The 21,511-nt window shown below is 38.2% G+C and overlaps 1 protein-coding gene across 1 annotated transcript in view; it reads left to right on the plus strand.

The window, feature by feature from the left end:
- The window catches only part of SLC9C2 (solute carrier family 9 member C2 (putative)), a 79,472-nt gene that overhangs the window by 11,082 nt on the left and 46,879 nt on the right, over positions 1–21,511 (plus strand). Inside the window, exons 5-10 of the mRNA XM_057727238.1 lie at positions 3,936–4,052; positions 5,234–5,395; positions 8,911–9,010; positions 10,716–10,859; positions 13,193–13,361; positions 16,240–16,321. Of these exons, the coding sequence (XP_057583221.1) occupies positions 3,936–4,052; positions 5,234–5,395; positions 8,911–9,010; positions 10,716–10,859; positions 13,193–13,361; positions 16,240–16,321 (774 nt within the window). The remainder of the gene's footprint in view (positions 1–3,935; positions 4,053–5,233; positions 5,396–8,910; positions 9,011–10,715; positions 10,860–13,192; positions 13,362–16,239; positions 16,322–21,511) is intronic.

Below are 21,511 nucleotides of genomic sequence, written 5' to 3' on the forward strand. Positions count from 1 at the left end.
GAAGAAAAAGTAGAATCTTAATCAGATCCAGTTCTGCTTGGATTAAAAAAAATTAGTGTCATTTAATGTGATCAGTTTGGATTTTGATGCAATGGAATATATTAAACAGCTGCTTTAAAAAACCATGTAGTTGTATAATTTTTTCTATATCAATTTGTAATTATATTAGGCTGCATGATGTACCATTGTGTGTCATATGTTCTTAATTTTGGGTTTATGCTCTTAAGTAAAAGAAGTCCAGGGCTGGCCTATAGCTCCATGAACTCCTCAGGGACACTGGGTCCCTCTATATAACGCCTGTAGTTAAGATGGAGTAACAGGGACTAGATTTACCTTTCTGCCTGAACCAACTAAAAAACTAGACAAATATACAAAAATGAAAAATAGTTCTCAGATAGTGGACATCAGGCCGTGCAGGACAGAGATCCCCGAGAGAGGAAAAAAGAGGTCTGTTCTTGATTGTGGTAGCCACAGCTTATTACCTGAAGAGAGTTTCTAGGTCTTCATGTAGGGAAAGATAACCTAGGTGGAGCCTGGTGGTTTCTTTGAGTAGGGGAGATTTAGAGTTGGGAGTCCAGGAAGGGCAAAGCAGTTAAGAGTTCATGGGGAAATTACTGCAGAAATGAAAGCTGTACTGAAGAAGGAATTCTGGAGCTGCAGAGACGCCACTTGAGTCTTTGGGTGAGTACTCGTTGGTGCATGCATGTGAAGAAACTGCCCAAGGCTGGGAAGGAAAATACTCAAAGGAGCAAAGGGAAAAATCCCTTTCATGTTTACTACAGCCAGCATGGAAAACCATCATAATTTATAGGACATCAGGTGGAGGACTCAGAAGGTTATTGCCTCAGTAGCAGGGAAAAGTAACTTTTGATGAAAGGCTGCTCTGGCACTACTTAACAAATCTAAAAAGCAAGCCTCAAAAAGGTCAAATTGTTTGCAAGTAACAACTGCATTCCTGAACAAAGCTTATAAGAATACAAAAAAATACAACACCTAATTCAGTAAAACATACAGTTCTGTAATCTGTAATAAAATATTGGGAGACATGCAAAGAAGCTGGAAAATATGAATACATTGTATATATTAAAACAGGTGTTGTAACTATATTCCATTGGTCCAAAAAGTTAGAAGAAAGATTGAGTATGGGGTATAATTACTCCTATCAGCTCATGAGGGCCGCTTGTTAAATAATTAGGAATTTTGCGAGCCAGTTGTTAAAACTTTGGTAGCTTTGAGTTAGTTATGGTGGGAGTATTTGCACATGAAGTTGGCAAATGCTACAAATCAAGCCTTTTTTAATTTTGGAAAGCTGGTTTATCAGCACACCACTGGACATGATAAATATAAAAGAAACCTAAATCAGACTTCTAGAGATGAAACCCACAATGTCTGAGACAAAAAATACACAGGATGGAATTAGTGCTGTGTCAGATTAGACACAATATAAGAAGGGATTGGTGAACTTGAAGATGTAGCAGTAGAAACTATCCAAGATGAAGCACAGACAGAACAGGACTAAAAAAATAAATAAGATACGAAAAACAAAACAAAACAGAACATTAGTGACCTGTGGGACAACTTCAGTGCCTTAATATACAAGTTTCTAAAAGAAAGGGGAGAGACAGAGAGGGAGGACCAAAAAATATTTGAAGAAATAATGGATGAAAAATTTCTATATTTGTTGGATACTATAAAGCCACAGATTCAGGAAGCTCAACAAAACCCAAGCCCAAGAAACACAAAGAAAACTACACCATGGCACATAAAAGTCAAAGCCCTAAAAACCAGTGGTAAAGAGGAAATTTTAAAGGCAGCCAGAGGAAAAAAAAAAAAGACATATTATACACAGAGAAATAAAAATAATAATGATAACAGAATTCTCTTCAGAAACATTACAAGCCAGAAGATGGTGGGCAACGTTTTTAAACTCCTAAAAGAAAAATACTGCCAGCTTAGAATTCTCAGTGAAAATGTCTTTCAAAAGTAAAAGAGAAATAAAGACTTAAACATATAAAAGTGGAAAGAATTTATTGCCAACAGACCTACACTACAAAAAATGTTATAGGAAGTCCTTCAGGCTGAAAGAAAATGGAATCAGATGGGAAATTTCATCTACATAAAAGAATGGAAAGTACCATAATTGTAAACAGATGGAAAAATATGACTTTTTATTATTTTTAATCTCTTTAAAAGATAATGAATATTTAAAGCAAAATGATAGTGTATTGTAAGGTTTATTTATCTGCTCCTCTCCTTTGTGTATGGCTTCCATCCTCAGGATCACAAGTTGGCTGCTAAAGTTCCAGCCATCACCCCATATTTCAGGCAGGAAAAGGAAGAAGAGCAAGGGACAGAAAGATGCTCCTTTCAGCCAAGTCTCCTCTCTCTCCAAGAAATGTCCCCAAAGTTCCACTCAGTAACTTCCACTTATATTTCAGTGGCCACTCTTAGAAGCCCAGGAGTTGGGGGAAAGTTGTCATTTAGCTGACCACATTGCCACCCTGAATAAAACCAGTTTTGTTACCAAGAACAGAGGATAGATACTGGATGGACAGGTACCAGTCACTATCATCCTACTTATAAGTTGTATTACACTAGGCAATTAATTTGATTTTATTTTCCATTAAACTAAACTGTTAATGAATGTTAAGTGCCAATAAGATTTTAAGTACAAAATTAATTTTTTTAATTGGAGTGTAGTTGCTTTACAATATTGTGTTAATTTATACTGTACAGCAAAGTGAATCAGCTATACGTCTACATATTTCCCCTCTTTTTTGGATTTCCTTCTCATTTAGGTCACCACAGAGCACTGAGTAGAGTTCCCTGTGCTATACAGTAGGTTCTCATTAGTTACCTATTTTATATATAGTATCAATAGTGTATATATGTCAATCCCAATCTCCTAATTCATCCCACCCTCCCCCCATCCCCCTTGGTATTCAAATGTCATTCTCTATGTCTGTGTCTCTATTTCTGCTTTGTAAATAAGTTCATCTATACCAATTTTACAAAATTAATTTAAAAATTAATTTTAAATACCAGCTTTATTGAGATGTAACCCATGTATCATAAAGTTCATCCTTTGAAATTGTGCAATCCAGTGGTCTTTAATATATTTACAGATTCATCACTATCTAATTTTAGAACATTTTCATCCACTTCAAAAGAAATCTAATACCTATTAGCAGTCATTCATCCTCATTCCCTTGTCCCCCAAGTTCCTGGCAACAAGTAATCTATCTTCTGTCTATGGATTGGCCTATTCCGGACATTTCATATAAATCAAACCATAAAATATGTGATTTTTGTGTCTGATTTCTTTCACTTTGTGTACTATTTTCAAGGTTCATCCATGTTGTAACGTGTATCAGTCAGTACCTCATTCCTTTTTGTGGCTGAGTAATATTCCATTGTAGGGATAGATCACATGTTTATCTTTTTATCAGCTGAAGAACTATGTGTTGTTTCCACTTTTTGACTATTATGAAAATGCTGCTGTGAACATTCATGTACAAATTCTTGTGTGGACATATGTTTTCAGTTCTCTTGGGTATATGTCTAGGAGTAGAATTGCTAGATCATATTTTGTACTTATTTCTAAAATGTGATTCTTTTGGAGTCTAACGATTCATATTTATTCAAGCTAAATGTAGTGACCTGAGAAGCACTTTGTCTCATTGCAAAGCTTTAGCATGCTTTGTGGCAATGGCTGCTTCAAGATGTGCTATCGCCGTGTTCCTTTGCCACTGGAGATACAGAAAGCACAATGGAAAAATTAAAAAAATGGTGATTGTGATTGTCATATAGACTCATCCCAGTTGTGGTCTCCTTTTTCTTCTAGCATATTCCTTCTCTTCTATTTTTGTGTTTCCTGTGAAAGAGCATCATTTTCATGCATTATATTAAATTATATTTTATATTTCCTTTCTCAGGCATTTCTAAAATATATATTGACATCATTAGAGGAGAATCAATGATCATCTGTGGCTTCACATCCATTTGTTTTGGAATTTTTCGGAGCAACATACTTAGCATTTCCAATTTTAAGGGTAAGAGCATTTTTTTCTCTGTATATTTCCTAAAATCATTCTTACATGGGGCATTTCAGTTCATACTGAAATTAAAATATGTTCAAGATGTCATAACTTTACTGCTTTCTCTATACTTGACTCATGGACCAATTAAAATAGTATATCAGGTTACAAGAAAATAATTCCCATCTATGTGTTTTCTTAGAGATTAAGGGGGAAAAACTTAAAGAAATGATTTCATCTCCCTCAATATGTGCATGTGCACACACACACAATTGTGTTATCCAGCTTAGATTTACTTCTTTCCTAGATCAATCTGGATCTCAGTGAGTGGATGTTAAGAACTAGCTTGGTTCTGGATTTGAGTCTGAGGGTGAAAGCAGAATGGTTCAAGCAGCACTGGAAAGTCAGGTCCTAGAAGTGATAATAGTCAGACTCACGTTGTTAAAGTTCACTGGGATACAGAGCAGGTTGACTTCCATGCTTTCCAGTTGTGGTACTGGGAGAGAAGAAAGAAGGGAAAATCACAGCATGAAGAGGGAAAATGTGTCTTCCTGGTACGTTTATGAAATACTGGTAGGAGGAGAGAGGTGCTACAAGGAGAAAGAAATTTTGGTAATAAAGAGAGGTTTGCAGTGCTTCTCAGTGGGGGAGCTAAAGGCATCTGGGGTGGAACAATCGTTATTTAGGTCTACCCTCAGCTTTGTCTGGTACCTGCTCACGAACTGCCACTATTGCCCCCAGTTATTGTGACTATGGAAAATTTTCCTCCTCCATTTCCCAGATATCCCCTGGGATGGGGGCAGGAGTCACAAATAGACTGCAGGTTGGCGGGGATGCCAGACATGGTGTGCTTGGCCCTGACATAGTTTGTAAAAAGAAATTTGAATTTGAATGTCTTTTGGTTGATTGTTGACCCTCCAGTTTGTCATAGGTTTTTCACGTTTATGCTCCTTGCCTGACTCCTGAAGGCATGTGAGTCTGCTATCTCCAAATAAGCAAACTTCAAGCTACAGACTGTAAGGGAAATATATCCCCAGAAAGCCTCTGTTGCCAGGCTTTCATGGGAGACTCCCATCTGCTGAAGAACAAGGTCCCCACTCAAAATCTCAAGGGCAAACCAAAGTGCATAGACCCAAATGCCATTAATGAAAGAAAAAAATATACAGTTCAACTTTCTTCTTCTTTTCTTTTTCTAGAGTTACATGTAATCATGGGCCTCAGCATGGACATTTTGGGAAGCATAGTATGTGGATATTGGTGTGCAAGGGTCATTCAGTTTATATTGACTGACCTGTTTAGCAATACACTGACCAATATCATTCTTTGTATCTCAATGGTGTACTTGACTTTCTACATTGGTAAGAAAGAAACAGATACCAAAAATGCTATCCTCAAAGTGAACTTTATGCATTTGAATTTTCCCTTGTTCTTGAATCCATTTGCTTCTTCCCAACCACTTTCCCCTTGATGTGGCTCCTCTGTGCGTCTTGTCGTGTTATCTTTCTGTCACCTCTAGCTCTTTCCTGGTCTCTCTTAACATCCCCTAAATTTCAACTCCATGTCCCTTCCCTTTGCATTCCTCCTCCATGTGGTTACTCTCTTATTCTTTTTTAACTCCACACTTTGACCTTACATTTACCCACTGGCAGTCCCCTGGAAGAGGAATCAGACCTGAGCCGATTTCTGCTGTGACCCTCAGCAACCCATCTCTAAAATGAGGAAGCTGGGAGAGATGCTCCTGAGGTCTTCTCCAGCTCAACAGTACCCATTCACTGGGTACCAAATTGAGGGGACTGTAAAGTGGCGACCCTTACCTGAGGCTAGGAGGTAGGAAAGGAGACAGAAATCAGGTATATCTACATCTGGAAGAGAAGCAGGAGGGTGGAATCATTGCAGGAGTCAGAATGGCTGGCACTGGTAGACCTTCAACCATCATTTCCTAGTTTAGTCCAGTGAGATTGGGAACTAAAGTTTTTACCCCCCTGACTGAGGTAGCCAGTCCCCAAAAGCCATAGTAACTGTGGCAAAAATATGGCCAGATTCTGCTTCTGCTCTTACCTCGCACAGTGGAGCAACTTCCATACGTGAAAAGCCCCAGCTATCAAGAGGTTCATTACTCCTCTTTTCACCTCCAGTTACCAAACTGCACTGCTTCCTCTACAGATAAATTCTACCCATTGTTGCTCACTACCCAAGTCAGTAAAAGTACAGAAAACATTCACTGAAGACTCATTTCCTTCAACTTTCTTCAGTATTTTCTCCCTTATGTACCTATTATGAATGCCTTAAGTGGCTGAAGAAAAAATTTAATTTAATATTTCCTTTTTTTCCCCATTAGATCATAAGTTCCTTGAGGTGGAGGCTGTCTCTTATTCATCTTTATATTTATTTTCTATTCTGTGTTCCCCCAGCCAAGCCCATGACTCGCCACATGCCCAATAGTAATTTAACACATGTTGGCTGAATAAACTATTAGTCCTTAAAGAGCTTTGAAGTTAGGCAGAGCTAACTTCAAATCCAATCTTTACAATTTATTAGCTTGGTAACCTTGGAATATTATCCAACTTCTCTAAGCTTTAGTTAGTTTCCGCATCTATAAAAGTGATGTAGTATAACCTAATTTAGAGGGGCGTTGCAGGCATTAGTGAGGTAATGTGTGTTCTGTGCCTCACTCAGGCTGGTGTCCTGGAGGTAGCTCTTACTGGCTCATGAGAGCTGACTGTCCATGTCTCTTCCCAATGCTGTGTTCAAGTGACATAATGTTGGTAGCTTGAAATTGGCCATAGTGGGACCATGGAAACTGGCAGACACTACCAATTGGGGCTTTTTTTTTTTTTAAACCCCCAGGTTGCTGCTTTTAAATATTTACCAGCACACCACTGGACTCAAGGTCGGGCAGCCAATAAATGTTGGTTCCTTTCCCCTTTCCTCCTAGTTCACGGAGGTGCTCCCAGCCAGTGCTTGAGAAGTCTGCAATAGATTCTCCCTCACAGCTCTCAGAAGGAATCACTGCTGCAAAGCTTTGAACCTTGATCTTGACCTCTAGCCTCCAGACCATGAGACAATAAGTTCCTGTTGTTTAAGACATTTTGTTTGGGGTACTCTGTTACAACAGCCCCAGGAAACAAATACCCCTCCCTCACCCATTACACTTTCCTCTGCTTCAGGAGTTAAAAACAACTTCGGGCAGTTCTTTCCTCCTATACTTAATCAGATCCCGACAACAAAAGTCAGGAACACATAGTAATAAGGAGAAGTTCCATTGCCAGAAAGCTAAACACAGGTAAAATTTTCATTTACACATGCTTTAATGTTACTTTTCTGTCATGTTATCTAATTTTATTTTTTTCCCTCATTAATGAACACATTGTTAACTGGCTTAAATCCCAGGAGTGTCTGATTGAGGTTAGAGAGTTACCTGTGAGCACATTTTTGTCTCTATTGTATTAAATTCACAATACTTGGGCTTTTAGAAATCTCTTGTATCAGCACATTCATTCTTTTTCATGAAATAAAATAATCAGAAAATTGCACAGACCTCGCCACACAGACAATAGGCATATTGGAACATTGTTGGCTGACAGGTAGTGCAGCTAGAAATATTAATATATCAGCCCATGGAATAGAATGTGAATTAAGTGTATGAAAGGCACTTTAAGAGAGTCAGTGTATAATTCATGAAAGATGGTGGGTTATATAAAAGTCTAGGCCAGAGGTATAGCAAGGGAGGTGGTGGGAGGGGTCTGTCCTAGCAGAAGGAGTATTTTTCCCAGTGACATTGGTCAGATTTTCTGGTGAATAGAGATGATAAAAAACAGACAGCTTTTAGTCAGTTTTAATGGTTTTAAAACTCTCTAGAAATGATGCATTCCTTTCTTACCCATGCCAGGGCTGATTGCTCTCACTCTTTTTTTGGTTATGTCGTTTGTCTGGGCTATAAATGTCAAAAGACTTCAATCACCGCCCTAATATAACGCTTCCACCCTAGTTAGGAAGCATCCATTCCTGACTCCTGTTGTTTTTAGGAGACAAGATCCCTTTGATTCTTCTATTAGGAGGACCTTCACTTTTTCTAAGCCAGAGAGAGAAAGAGAGAGACAGAGTTTGATGGAGAGAGCCACTTCCCTGTGGCATCAATTTTCTGTGATGGTTTCTTTCCATTGAATCAGAAAAGTTTTTCAACTCTATATTTAACTACTTGGGTTTATGCTGATGAAAATGACTTCCTTTACTACCTGTTCTATGATTTCTCTCCCCCTTCTTGAACATTTGAAATACCATTTAATGTAATAGCGTTTGTAATTTTTAAAAGACTTTTTTTCTTGAACCTGGTGTACCCCCAAAAAAATAAAAAAAATAAAAAAATAAAAAGACTTTTTTTCTAATTATAAAAGTAATACATGTTCATTGTAGAATTTTGGGAAAATTCTGAAAAGTCAAAAAGGAAATCACCTATAAACTTATGTCATAAATTTAACCACTGATACATTTTGTTATATGTACTCAATCTTTAAAAAATACATATAAATGTACATACATGTATTTATGTATGCATTCACATCATATGTTCTTATAACATTGGGATTATACTAAATAATATCAGTTTTAAAATAAAGTTGTTTAGTGGTTTCCTCATAGCAGATATTGTCTTTAAGTTATGACTGTTACTGAAAAAGACTGTAAGCTTTAAAATCCTTCACAGAAAAAGTTTGTCAACCCCTGATTGAAGGATTAGGCCAATCTCTTTAAGCAACTTTCCAAGAAATACTACTACTATTTTATGTTTCCCAACAATTCTTCACTCAAGATAATGTAGCTGAGTGTGCAGATTTGAATGCAACTAATTTTATTCATTTTTGTTTTTTCTCCCCAGTGGAATTTTTGGGAATGTCAGGTATGGTTGCTTTAGTTGCCGTAGGACTAAATTTAGATTCCTTAAGCTTTAAACCGAAGATCGAGTTAATAATTACTAAGTAAGTCTGCTATTGTGTACTTGGTATAGATCTCATAGACATTTATTGCTTAAGTTGTTCTGCTTTCATGAACACTAATAAAATTTCTTTTTTATAACTTTTTTCTATCTTTTGATTTTTAATTTTACTGCCAGTTATATTTGAAAAGAACTTAAGCTACTAGCAATTATTGACGTTGATATTCCTATTATGAATAATGTGTCAGTGGCTCAGAGATCATAGTACTTTTTATACATAACTCTTTGATAAAAATTTACTTTGAATTGTGGGAAGTTTAAAAAATGCTTTATTCCTTTGTTTCCTTTATAGTGTACCTGAATGACAGTTTCCTAGCATGGGGAAAGCTGGGAAAGAAAAGTAGCAGACAGATGCAATACCAGCAAACTGTTATCTAGCCTTTATGTCTGGTGTCATATGGACATCTGTGGACAGAGGGAAAGCCATTTGTCTGTCTTCTCAGACAAATGAGTTAGCCGTTCTCTGAGTAACCATGCTAAATCACAGAATTGTTTCGGAATTATCTCATACCAAATCATAGTCTAGTGTAGAAATTCTCACATCGGATGAAAGCAAATGTCAAAATGAGAAAAATAAGCATTATCTTAGTTTTCCCATGAAGATTCATTGCTTTAATGTAAAGGACTATTCTTTGTTCTGAAATTATGTCCTTCCTACTTTTTTGGTATTTAAAATGTCATTTCTCTCATGAAATTCCAGTCATAGAAGATGATAAATTTTTTTTTATAACTCTGGCAAAATTAAAAAAACGGCATCTGTAACTTATTCTAGTTTTGTATATATGTGAATGACAGTTTACTGGTTTTTAAAAGCCAGAAGCTTGGGAATAACTAGTTCATAGAACATGTATTTTTTGTCTGAATTTGGACAGTTTTCTGAGCTCAATCATGCCATCTGTCAGCATCATTATAACTTACTCATTCTATTCATTCAATTGTTTATTCTTTTACCTATTCAATCAATCCTTTCTTAATATCTCCTATGGCCTGGACATTGTATCCTATGTTTGAGAATATGAAAATAAGTCCCTTCTCAGAAGACACTCAGTGTTAAGTGGGGGGCATGTTTATGTAAGAAACTAATAATAAGTGTAAGTAATTATATGTTTATTGGGATCTTACTATATGTAAGGTATTTTTTTAAGGTCCTGTAGAGATATTTTAAAAAAGTATTCTACTCAGTTATTCCATCATTTCTGAACTTTTATAAAACGAAGCTTTGGGGTTTGAGGTCCCACACATACCCTTTCTTCTAGGAGTTCTGAATCAATTGAAGCAAGAGACAGGAACCAGACAGAGAATTGGACTATCTTCTTGATTGGAATAATGCTGTATCAGAGAACAGGGTTAAATCTGCAGCTAAAATGAGGCTTCCTAATGCTTTTTTCCTAGTGTAGCTCTTGAGACCTACCTATAGGGAGATTGGTTTGTGGGACAGACACAGTCACCCAGTCCTCTGAAAAGGAAGGTCTGAATAGAGGGGACCAAGAAGAGGCAGGATTTGAGATCTGCCCGTAGAAGTCAGACCTGGCCCAGACCCAGGTGCGTTACCACATGGAACCAGAACAAACCCCATCCCCTAAGCACTGTGCTCTGGTCTGTCAGTAGGAATCTTTGGGGGTGGAGCTAGACATGTAGATTTAAAAAACACATCCCTTAAAATGTGATTTCCTTTCCATTTATCCTAGGTTTCTAATAATGTTTTCATGTGTATACCAACATTTAATATACACTTTCTTTGGCATTGTCATTGGATGTGCAGAAACCAAGTATTTTCAATTTCACATTTTAGTTTTCACGTTCATCTTATTTGCAGCAGTGAATTTTGTAAGGTAAGAATTATAATTTAAAGTTTGCTTACTGGACTTAGGTTCTCAAGCCCAGAATTAGAATTGAGAAGAAATGGGTTATAGCAAAAAGAGCTGTGGACACGCAGTCAGGAAACCTGTATTGTTGTCAAGGTCCTGACAGTAGCTTGCTGTGCAACTGAGGGAAAGTCTATTTACTCTTCACGCTTTTGTCTATAGAATGAGATGAGGCACAACAACAGCAGCATCGTAACCCATGAGCTTGATAGAAATGCAAATTCATGGGCCCATCCCATTTTACTGAATCTAATCTCTGTAGATGAGACGCAGGAAACTATTTCAACATGCTTGTTAAAGTTTGAGCACCACTGGACCAGATTAATAGCTCCTAACATTTTGTTGACTTTCAGCATCACTTATTATCATCATAACTATGATAAAGCCATTTATTAAGCATTATCCACGTACACTGTGCCATTAGTATTAATACAACTCTATGAGGTAGGTGTTATTGCATCATTTCACAGATGAAGCCCCAGAGAGGTTAAAAACTTGCCTAGAGTCACCCAGATTGTGAGGACAGAGTTGGGATTTAAACTTGACTCCCAAGAGCGTGTGCTATTTCTAGGATGACATTGCCCACACGTGGCAGTTGTGTCTTCCACAAGAATTCATGAGAGTGTCTCTGAAAATATTATCATTTCCACTCAGGATAGGCCTGGCCAGGAGAGCTTACGTTATAAGATGTTCTCATGAAACATTGCTTCTGCTGACTCTGAAGGCACTGCAGGCGACTTGGATAGGCACTCTCACACAGATGAGTGGGTGTACGACTTACGTTTCTTTCCACCATGGGGGCACAAGTGCAAGCTGCGGCTGGTCTCAGTGTGTGAAGAAGGACACATGGCTTTTTGCACATTGTTTGACCCAGCTATGCATCCATTATCTCATTTCCTCTGCATAAGGACACTGGGAGATAAGAATTATTATCTCCATTATATACAAGAAAGGCAAAGTGCGTTGCCCAAAGTCAAGTGGCTAGTGAGTGCCAGAGGTCTTGTGTGAACTTATGGTTCCATCTCACTAGAGGAGAGACTTTAGTGGAGGGCGTCATCTGAGGGGCTCTGAAACTATGCATGGACTTTCCACAAGAGATATGTTGAGAAAAGTGTTTCAGAGATGATGAGCCAGACAAAGGCCTGGGTGTCATAATCATTGCTAATGTGTTAAGTGCTGACCACATTCTGAACATCATTCTAAGCCCAGTGAATGTTGCCTCATTTTACTGAATCTTCATAAAAGTCCTTTGAGGCAAATTCAGTGACTATTATTTCTCCATTTTACAGATGAAGAAATTGAGGCTTGGAGAGGTTAAAATAACTTGTCTAAGGTCACATAGTAAAAGAAGTCTAAATTTGAACCCAGGTAGACTGACTCCAGAGCCTTTGCTATACTACCTCCCTGTTTTTGATATCAGGAAATGGCATAAATTGTTCTATTTTGGCTGAACTCAATGGTATTTTAGAGAAAGATCATTTAGTAAGGCTGAAAAGGTTGATAAGAATTACTTTGCAAAAGGCTTAAACGCAAGGCGGAGGAGTTTGCCCAAGTTAATTATGTATATCATAGATGGCAAATTGTGGATTTTCTGTTTCTCAATGATAGGAATTCTCTAAATTTTTTTACGAAATTCCTGGTTAGGCGACTGATACACCGTATCTTTGTTGAGGCTGAGAACATGTCAGTTATATTTCTGCTGAAATCTCATTTGAAGGACAATACTGATATTCTTTTGGTGCAGGTCTGCTATAGATAGATTCTAAATTTTGGCATAGGGTCCTATAGAAAAATGATCTGTAGAGAAAGGCACAAATTGAAATTATTTACATGACATTTAGTGCATAATTCTTGTGGGAGCTCAAGAAAAATTTGGTTGAGCTAAATTTATTAAAGTGTCTACAATAATTTTACATTTTTGTCATGATCTACATGTCCTCCTGGCCTAATTTCTGAATCCAGCTGTGGCCTTCCAGGGAGCTTGTCAATGTTATTTGAAGAAGTTTCCCTGCAGGAATTTACTGCCAAAATCCTAAACAGTACACCCTAGTGTTAATGATAATTTCTTGTATTTGTATGGAATTTCTAACATTATTTTTCAAGACTTGAGTATTATATGCAAAATTTAGATAGTAGGTTTGGTTAGTCCCAGGAAGTTTGAACAACTTATGAATAAACTGGATTGTCTCCTCTTTTCCGAAAAATTTTACATGAAATTTGGTATTTACTACATGGTTTCAGCCATAAATAACAATAATACATAAGGTGTGATTTAAAAATAAATGTTGTTCTCTCCACAGGTTGCTTACTGTTGTATTAGTGAGCCCTATTCTGATGCATTCAAGTTATGAGTATAATTGGAAATGGGGAATTGTTTTAGCATGGTCTGGAATTAAAGGAGTTTTTAGCTTACTCTTTGCTCCTGATGTCCACAATCTGGCTGAACAAAGAGTAGAGGCACCTCAGCTGGTAAGAAAAATCATATCCCATGATTATTCATATTCATTTTTTTAACTTTTCTTTTTTACATTTATTATTTTATTTACTTATTTATTTTTGGCTGCATTGGGTCTTTGTTACTGCGTCCGGGCTTTCTCTAGTTGTGGCGAGTGGGGGCTACTCTTTGTTCCGGTGCACAGGCTTCTCATTGCGGTGGTTTCTCTTGTTGCGGAGCACGGGCTCTAGGCACTCAGGCTTCAGTAGTTGCAGCACGTGGGCTCAGTTATTGTGGCTCGTGGGCTTAGTTGCTCCATGGCATGTGGAATCTTCCTGGATGAGGGATCGAACCCATGCCCTCTGCATTGGCAGGCAGATTCTTAACCACTGCACCACCAGGGAAATCCTTCATTTTTATTTTTGTAGCACTTGTCATAGTACCCAATAGTAAAGCCAACCATTTCAAAAAATTAGATTTGAAGAATGCTTTCTTTTCAGTGGAAAGGAGCTTCTGGAGGAAAGTTTATTTATGTTGACAGTGTGAAAGGGACCAAAAATCAAGTAGCGGTTATGGATGTGGGAGTCAGGTGCACTTGGGATCGAATCTTGGCTCTACCGTTCACAGGCTGAGTGCCCTTGGGTAAGTTCTCCAGAATTGTGGAACTTCAGTCTCCAGCTGAGGATCGAAATGATGCTTAGTAAAATACCTGACACTTAGTAAATGTTCAGTAGATGTTGTTGAACATATAAATGCTGTTTTTCAAGAGCTGTCAGAAAGTATGAAAAAATAATATCTTACCTAGAGCATTCCAATTCCTATAGCTATTAGAGCAAAAACTGAAGTGCTCATTAAATATACTAAGGAAAGAAAGATTTTGTAAATTTTTGAATTAAGGATCTAGTTATATTTATGTCTTTTAGGCCTAAATAAAAAATTAATTTCCTGAAAAATTTTGGCTGAAGACTATATTATCCATCGTGAAAGACAAAACTCAGTTTCCTTTCTACTCTCTCTCAAAGCCTTTTCCCTATGGACCAGCCAGTGGTATTCTGGGCAATCTAGTGGTGGCAGCGTCAGTGAGACTCCAGGGAAGGTCCAGATAGCCCAGAGCATCCGCTTACAGCATTAGGGTACCTCATCATTTGTAACAGTACTCTGTGAGCTAGCTGGAGAAGTTGTTAGAAGTTTCTAGAAATCCCCAGGATACCCCTACCACTTCCCAGTCAAATGAATCCCAAACCTGCTCCGGAGAGGGAGAAAAGCAGTTGAGTAATGTGAATTAAGAACACTACCCACCTCCCAAGGAACTTTAATCTGGAGATAGATGTACAGAGTTTCTTGACATTATCCAACTTCAAGTTCAGAATTTTCTCTTCTTTGCTATTTTACTTCTGTCCTAGAAGACCCTAGGAGTACCATATTTTTCAAATATCTTTTTTCGGGGGAGCAACTATCACCCTCTCCGTCTCTTATGTGGGGGAAACTAAAACCAAAGAGAATAGCATGTTAGTGAAAGAACTCGGGCACCCTAACTCCTAAAGAGAAAGAGCTTATTTTTAATGGTGCTTTTTAAAAAACGGAGTATCATAGTCCTCACCATCTTTTCTGAGGATTTACGCTTTGTATCTGTGGGCATGGTCTGGGAATTAGTTTGGAGTTCAAACGCAGGAGTCCCTGTGGTATTTATTTATTTATTTGCTGTGTTGGGTCTTTGTTGCTGAGTGAGGGCTTTCTCTAGTTGCAGTGAGCAGGGGCTACTCTTTGTTGTGGTGTGAGGGCTCCTCATTATGGTGGCTTCTCATTGCGAAGCACGGGCTCTAGGCATGCGGGCTTCAGTAGTTGCAGCACACAGGCTCAGTAGTTGTGGTGCATGGGCTTAGTTGCTCCGTGGCATGTGGGATCTTCCTGGACCAGGGCTCAAACCCATGTCCCCTGCATTGCCAGGCAGATTCTTAACCACTGTGCCACTAGGGAAGCCCAGTCCCTGTGGTTTTGCAGGGACTTTGGGTCCCTCCATGTTCCAGAAGAAAAAAATAATGACCAATATCTGAGCTCCTTCAGTTTTCTTTTGTGCAAGGAATTGGCCTAAAATCAAGTCAATGAAATGTTAACTAACATTTGAGTATCATTCTTCAGTGTTTCCCAAATCTGTCTGACATTATGAATTCCTTTGATGCCACCCCAGACCTACAGAATCAGAACCTGTAGGGAATAAGCCTGGGAGTCAATGTCTTTAAGAAGTACTTCAGGTGATATTTGTGATCAGTCATTGGGGAAATACTCTCTGAAGACATACTGCTGCTAACTCCATTTTTTCAGTAAAGGGCATTGAGACTCAGAGTGGTTCAGTTAACTGGCCTCAAATAACATGGCTAGTCAATGGCAGAGCCAAGACCTACAAATGTGGTTATGCTTCTGCTTCTGCACGGTGCCTCTCTGGACCCCACCACAGTTCCTGTCTGCTCCTTCAGAGCTTCTTGTAGGCTGTAGTAAATGCTTGTGGCAGGTGCACTTCCCTATCACCACTGCGTGCCGTTACTGGGGTTCCTCCCCAACCCCGCAGGTTCCACAGCCTCTGGAGAATCAACCACCCCGTGCTGGCTTCGCAGGCTCTGCGTGGCCACTGTTGATGGCAGCAACCACGGAGAGCTCCTCTCTGTGTCCTTATCCCTCCCCAAAACCACAAAACCTGTTTTTTTCTCACTCTGATTGAAAACTGATTTCTACCCCAGTGGATTATATTCAAGCAGTGTCCACAGAATAATCCCTTTGCCCCTTCTTACTTAGAGGGAGGATTTAAAAATGTGGATTAAGGTAGAATTTTGTTGAGTGGTTAAATGAACAATGATTCCCTTTAGGGAAGTTATTAATGTTTCGACTCTTAACTGTTTTGTGTGTTTTGCTTTTCAGTTTATATTATATGTACAAGTAATATCATTAATGACTATGGGAATAAATTCACGCATGATGACTCATTCAGCCAGAACATTAGGTAAAGTCTAATTAATTGTGGAGAATAATGCAAATAGATCATTGTTGGGGGTGGTGGGGACATATCTTATGGAGCTCAAGGAATTGATTATGAAATCATTAATTTTCATTCACTCCCTATTTACAGATGATGTATGAATTGGAATATTGTTTCATCCAGTTTAACAGAAACCACATTAACAGTGGCTTAAACAAGACAGAAGTTGTCTCTTTTTTCCCCCCTCCACCAGAAAGTCCAGAAAAGTGGGATGGTTCTGTTCCACGCGGTTGTCCAAAGATCTCAGATCCTTCTCTTTTGTTGCTCTTCCACCTCCCGGGGTGTTGCTCTTGTCTGCAGGGTAGAACTGTAGACAGTATCTTCATTGCCACTGTATCTTCAATCCAATCAACTAGAAAGGGAAAATAGGGCTGGGGCGATGGTGGTGGTGATGGTGTCAATAGAGGGTAAATAGCTTCCTCTTAAGGGCACAGTCCAGAAGTTGTACATGTCATTAGCACTCATAGTCCACTGGCCAGAACTTAGTCACATGGGCACACATGGGCAAAGGAAGCTGGGGAATATTTCTTAACTGACTGGCCACTTGCTTAGCCAAGACTCAGAGATTCTATTGGTAGAGGAAGAAGGAGAGAATGAATATTGGGAGCAATCAGGGGGCTCTGCCAGAGTTGTCTATTTCTAGAAAAAAACTGAAGCTATTGGTAATAAAATATATAAGCATAATAAAATCACAGATAGACCGATGACCAATAAGAAATCAGGGTAAGATAATCAGTGGCAGTGGAGTCAAGGAGGGGTGGGGTGGGATTACACAAAGTTTTAAAGTAGGGCCTTTGTACCATCCCGTGTCCCGTGGCCTGGTCCTCAGCTTTGCTGGTATAGAGACCTGATTTTGTCAGAGTATCTAGAATTAATCAGATGGCTGGGAATTTACATATATTGTACTCACAGGAGAATATAGATGCAGCAGAAAATCAATTTATTAATTTATAGTGAGGATGATTTCTTTCTGCGTCTGAAATAATTGTGATCATTGTTCAGGGTATTCACCTCTAAATGCCAATTTCCTTGATAAATCAAATTAGTAATCAGAAGGTTTCTTGGAGAGCGTGGACCTGGTGAGAGGTCAATGGAAGGGTAATGTTGAAGGAGAGTTCTTATAAACAGGGAAAGAGCCTGGTGAACTTAGCCTTTCTGCTTGTGTCTTTTCACAGTTTTGCCCACTCCCGAAACTGTGCCTCATCAACACTATTGCAGAACTTCCTGTGATAGCTGACCTCAAATATGTGAATAGGACTAGTGAATGGGACAGAGTTTTGGCAGCTCTCCTTCTCCCCAAGTTACGGGTTTGCTCTTGTTTGCAGAGGAAAGTTGAGCTTGGATCAGCAAAAGCCTACACTGGAGCACAAGTGAAGTTAACTCGATCCCCGAAGGTTTGCCCACACCTCCCTTCTCACCAATTTTCTTTGGCTCTCAGGGATCCAGACCCACTCTGCTCTCTTTGCTTATGATATGACATCTGGTTTTCTCCCACGCTTGCTTTCTTGAGACTGCTCTTACTCTGATACTCAAAGGCAAGGGCGAAAGGTTTTACTGTCATGGGAATATTTTTTTCTTCCCATACATTTTTTTATTGTATTAACTGAACCTCAGAATTTTCATTATGAAACAAATATATATGGCAAATACTTCATCCTCAAAATCAGTGCTCATCCTTTCTAGAAACACTCACATGTTAGCAGGTAATTGACAAAACTGAGTTTTATCGGGAAGAGTTTCAGACCAGCTTCTTCCACCTGGTCTAATGTCTTAAAAAGACATTCATTCTCTGGACCTAGAGATTATCATACTAAGTGAAGTAAGTCAAAAAGAGAAAGACAAATACCATATGATATTACTCATATGTGGAATCTAAAATATGACACCAATGAACATATCTACGAAACAAAAACAGACTTACAGATATAGAGAACAGACTTGTGGTTGCCAAGGCGGAGGAGAGTGGGGCAGGGAAAGACTGTGAGTTTGAGATTAGCAGGTGCAAACCATTGCATATAGGATGGATAAACAACAAGGTCCTACTGTGTAGCACAGGGAACTATATTCAATACCCTGTGATAAAGCATAGTGGAAAAGAATATGAAATATATATATACACACACGTATATATCTGTAACTGAGTCACTTTGCTATACAGCAGAAATTAAACACAACATTGTAAATCAACTCTACTTCAGTAAAATTAAAAAAAAAGAGAGACATCCATCCTCATATTCTTCCAGGATCATATTTTTTTTTTTCAGGATGATATTTTTTTTTGAGTTTTATTGAGATATAATTGGCATACAATAAACTGCATATATTTAAAGTGTACAATTTGATACTTTTTTCTTATTAGTAATGTATATATGGCAATCCCAATCTCCCAATTCATCCCACTCCAACTCCTCCCCCCCCCCATTTTCCCCCCTTGGTGTCCATATGTTTGTTCTCTACATCTGTGTCTCTATTTCTCACTTGCAAGCCAGTTCATCTGTACCATTTTTCTAGATTCCGCATATATGCGTTAATATATGATAATTTGTTTTTTTCTTTCTGACTTATTTCGCTCTGTATGACAGTCTCTAGGTCTATCCATGTCTCTACAAATGTCCCAATTTCGCTCCTTTTTACAGCTGAGTAATATTCCATTGTATGTATGTACCACATCTTCTTTATCCATTTATCTGTTGATGGACATTTAGGTTGCTTCCATGTCCTGACTATTGTAAATAGTGCTGCAGTGAACATTGGAGTGCTTGTGTCTTTTTGAATTATGATGTTCTCTGGGTATATGCCCAGTAGTGGGATTGCAGGATCATATGGTAACTGTATTTTTAGTTTTGCAAGGAACCTCCATACTGTTCTCCATAGTGGCTGTATCAATTTACATTCACACCCACAGTACAAGAGGGTTCCCTTTTCTCCACACTGTCTCCAGCATTTACTGTTTGTAGATTTTCTGATGATGCCCATTCTAATCAGTGTGAGGTGATACCTCATTGTCATTTTGATTTGCATTTCTCTAATAATTAGTGATGTTGAGCAGCTTTTCATGTGCCTCTTGGCCATCTGCATGTCTTCTTTGGAGAAATGCCTATTTAGGTCTTCTGCCCATTTTTTTTTATTGGATTGTTTGATATTGAGCTGCATGAGCTGTTTATATATTTTGGAGATTAATCCTTTGTCTGTTGATTCATTTGCAAATATTTTCTCCCATTCTGAGGATTGTCTTTTAGTCTTCTTTATAGCTTCCTTTGCTGTGCAAAAGCTTTTAAGTTTCATTAGGTCCCACTTATTTATTTTTGTTTTTATTTCCATTACTCTAGGAGGTGGCTCAAAAAAGATCTTGCTGTGATTTATGTTGAAGAGTGTTCTTCCTATGTTTTCCTCTAGGAGTTTTATAGTGTCTGGTCTTACATTTAGGTCTTTAATCCATTTGGAGTTTATTTTTGTGTATGGTGTTAGGCAGTATTCTAATTTCATTCTTTTACATGTAGCTGTCCGGTTTTTCCAGCACCACTTACTGAAGAAGGTGTCTTTTCTCCATTGTATATCCCTGCCTCCTTTGTCATCGGCTAGTTGACCATAGTTTATCTCTGGGCTTTCTATCCTGTTCCATTGATCTATATTTCTGTTTTTGTGCCAGTACCATATTGTCTTGAATACTGTAGCTTTTTAGTATAGTCTGAAGTCAGGGAGCCTGATTCCTCCAGCTCCGTTTTTTTCATTCAAGATGCTTTGGCTATTCGGGGTCTTTTGTGTCTCCATACAAATTTTAGGATTTTTTGTTCTAGCTCTGAAAAGTGCCATTGGTAATTTGATAAGGATTGCAGTGAATCTGTAAATTGCTTTGGATAGTATAGTCATTTTCACAATGTTGATTCTTCCAATCCAAGAACATGGTATATCTCTCCATCTGTTTGTGTCATCTTTGATTTCTTTCATTAGTGTCTTATAGTTTTCTGAGTACAGGTCTTTTGCCTCCTTAGGTAGGTTTATTCCTAGGTATTTTATTCTTTTTGTTGCAATGGTGAATGGGATTGTTTCCTTAATTTCTCTTTCTGATTTTTCATTGTTAGTGTACAGAAATGCAAGAGCTTTCTGTGTGTTAATTTTATATCCTGCAACTTTACCAAATGCATTGATTAGCTCAAGTAGTTTTCTGGTGGCATCTTTAGGATTTTCTATGTATAGTATTATGTCATCTGCAAACAGTGACAGTTTTACCTCTTTTCCAATTCGATTCCTTTTATTCCTTTTTCTTCTGTGATTGCTGTGGCAAGGACTTCCAAAACTATGTTGAACAGTAGCGGTGAGAGTGGACATCCTTGTCTTGTTCCTAATCTTGGAGGGAATGCTTTCAGTTTTTCACCATTGAGAATGATGTTTGCTGTGGGCTTGTCATGTATAGCCTTTATTATATTGAGGTAGGTTGCCTCTATGCGCACCTTCTGGCTTCCAGGATCATCTTAAGTGAACAGGAGTTCATTCAAATGTGCTGGTGCCACCAAGAGGTCCACTTGTACCGTGTTTCCCCAGAGCAACTGGAAAGTGGCTGTTGCTTCATCCTAATGGGTGGGATGTAATTAGGCAAATGAATAAACTTTCTCCTTGTGTGCTCTCAGCCATGGGAATTTTAAATCCAAAGCTGACACGCTCTAACTCTTTAGCATACAGTCAAATGCATCTTTGCTCTGGACAATAGAGAACTGAGAGAAATATGACCACAAACCTTTTTGAAGCCCTGAAAATTTCAAATACCACACACCACAGAGTTCTGTAGAGAATGCAATAAAGTTAAACTGAAACATTTAGAAACACTTTAAACTCTTTATGAGACATCTCCTATGCAATTATGAAGAGAGAACAGTTTATTTATTTAATTGAAGTAGAATTGATTTACAATGTTTTGTTAGTTTCTGCTGCACAGCAAAGTGATTCAGTTATATATATGTATACATTCTTTTTTATATTCTTTTCCATTATGTTTATCACAGAATATCGAGTATAGATCCCTATGCTGTACAGTAGGACCTTGTTGTTTATAGAGATCAGTTTTATTGAGATGGAAATCTGAGTGAGTAGGCTAAGCTCACTCACTAATTAAAGTCTTCTTTTTGGTAAGCAAACCTCGTAGCTATAGCTTCAGAT

This window comes from Hippopotamus amphibius, chromosome 3 (assembly GCF_030028045.1).
Source record: "Hippopotamus amphibius kiboko isolate mHipAmp2 chromosome 3, mHipAmp2.hap2, whole genome shotgun sequence".
NCBI lineage: Eukaryota > Metazoa > Chordata > Mammalia > Artiodactyla > Hippopotamidae > Hippopotamus > Hippopotamus amphibius.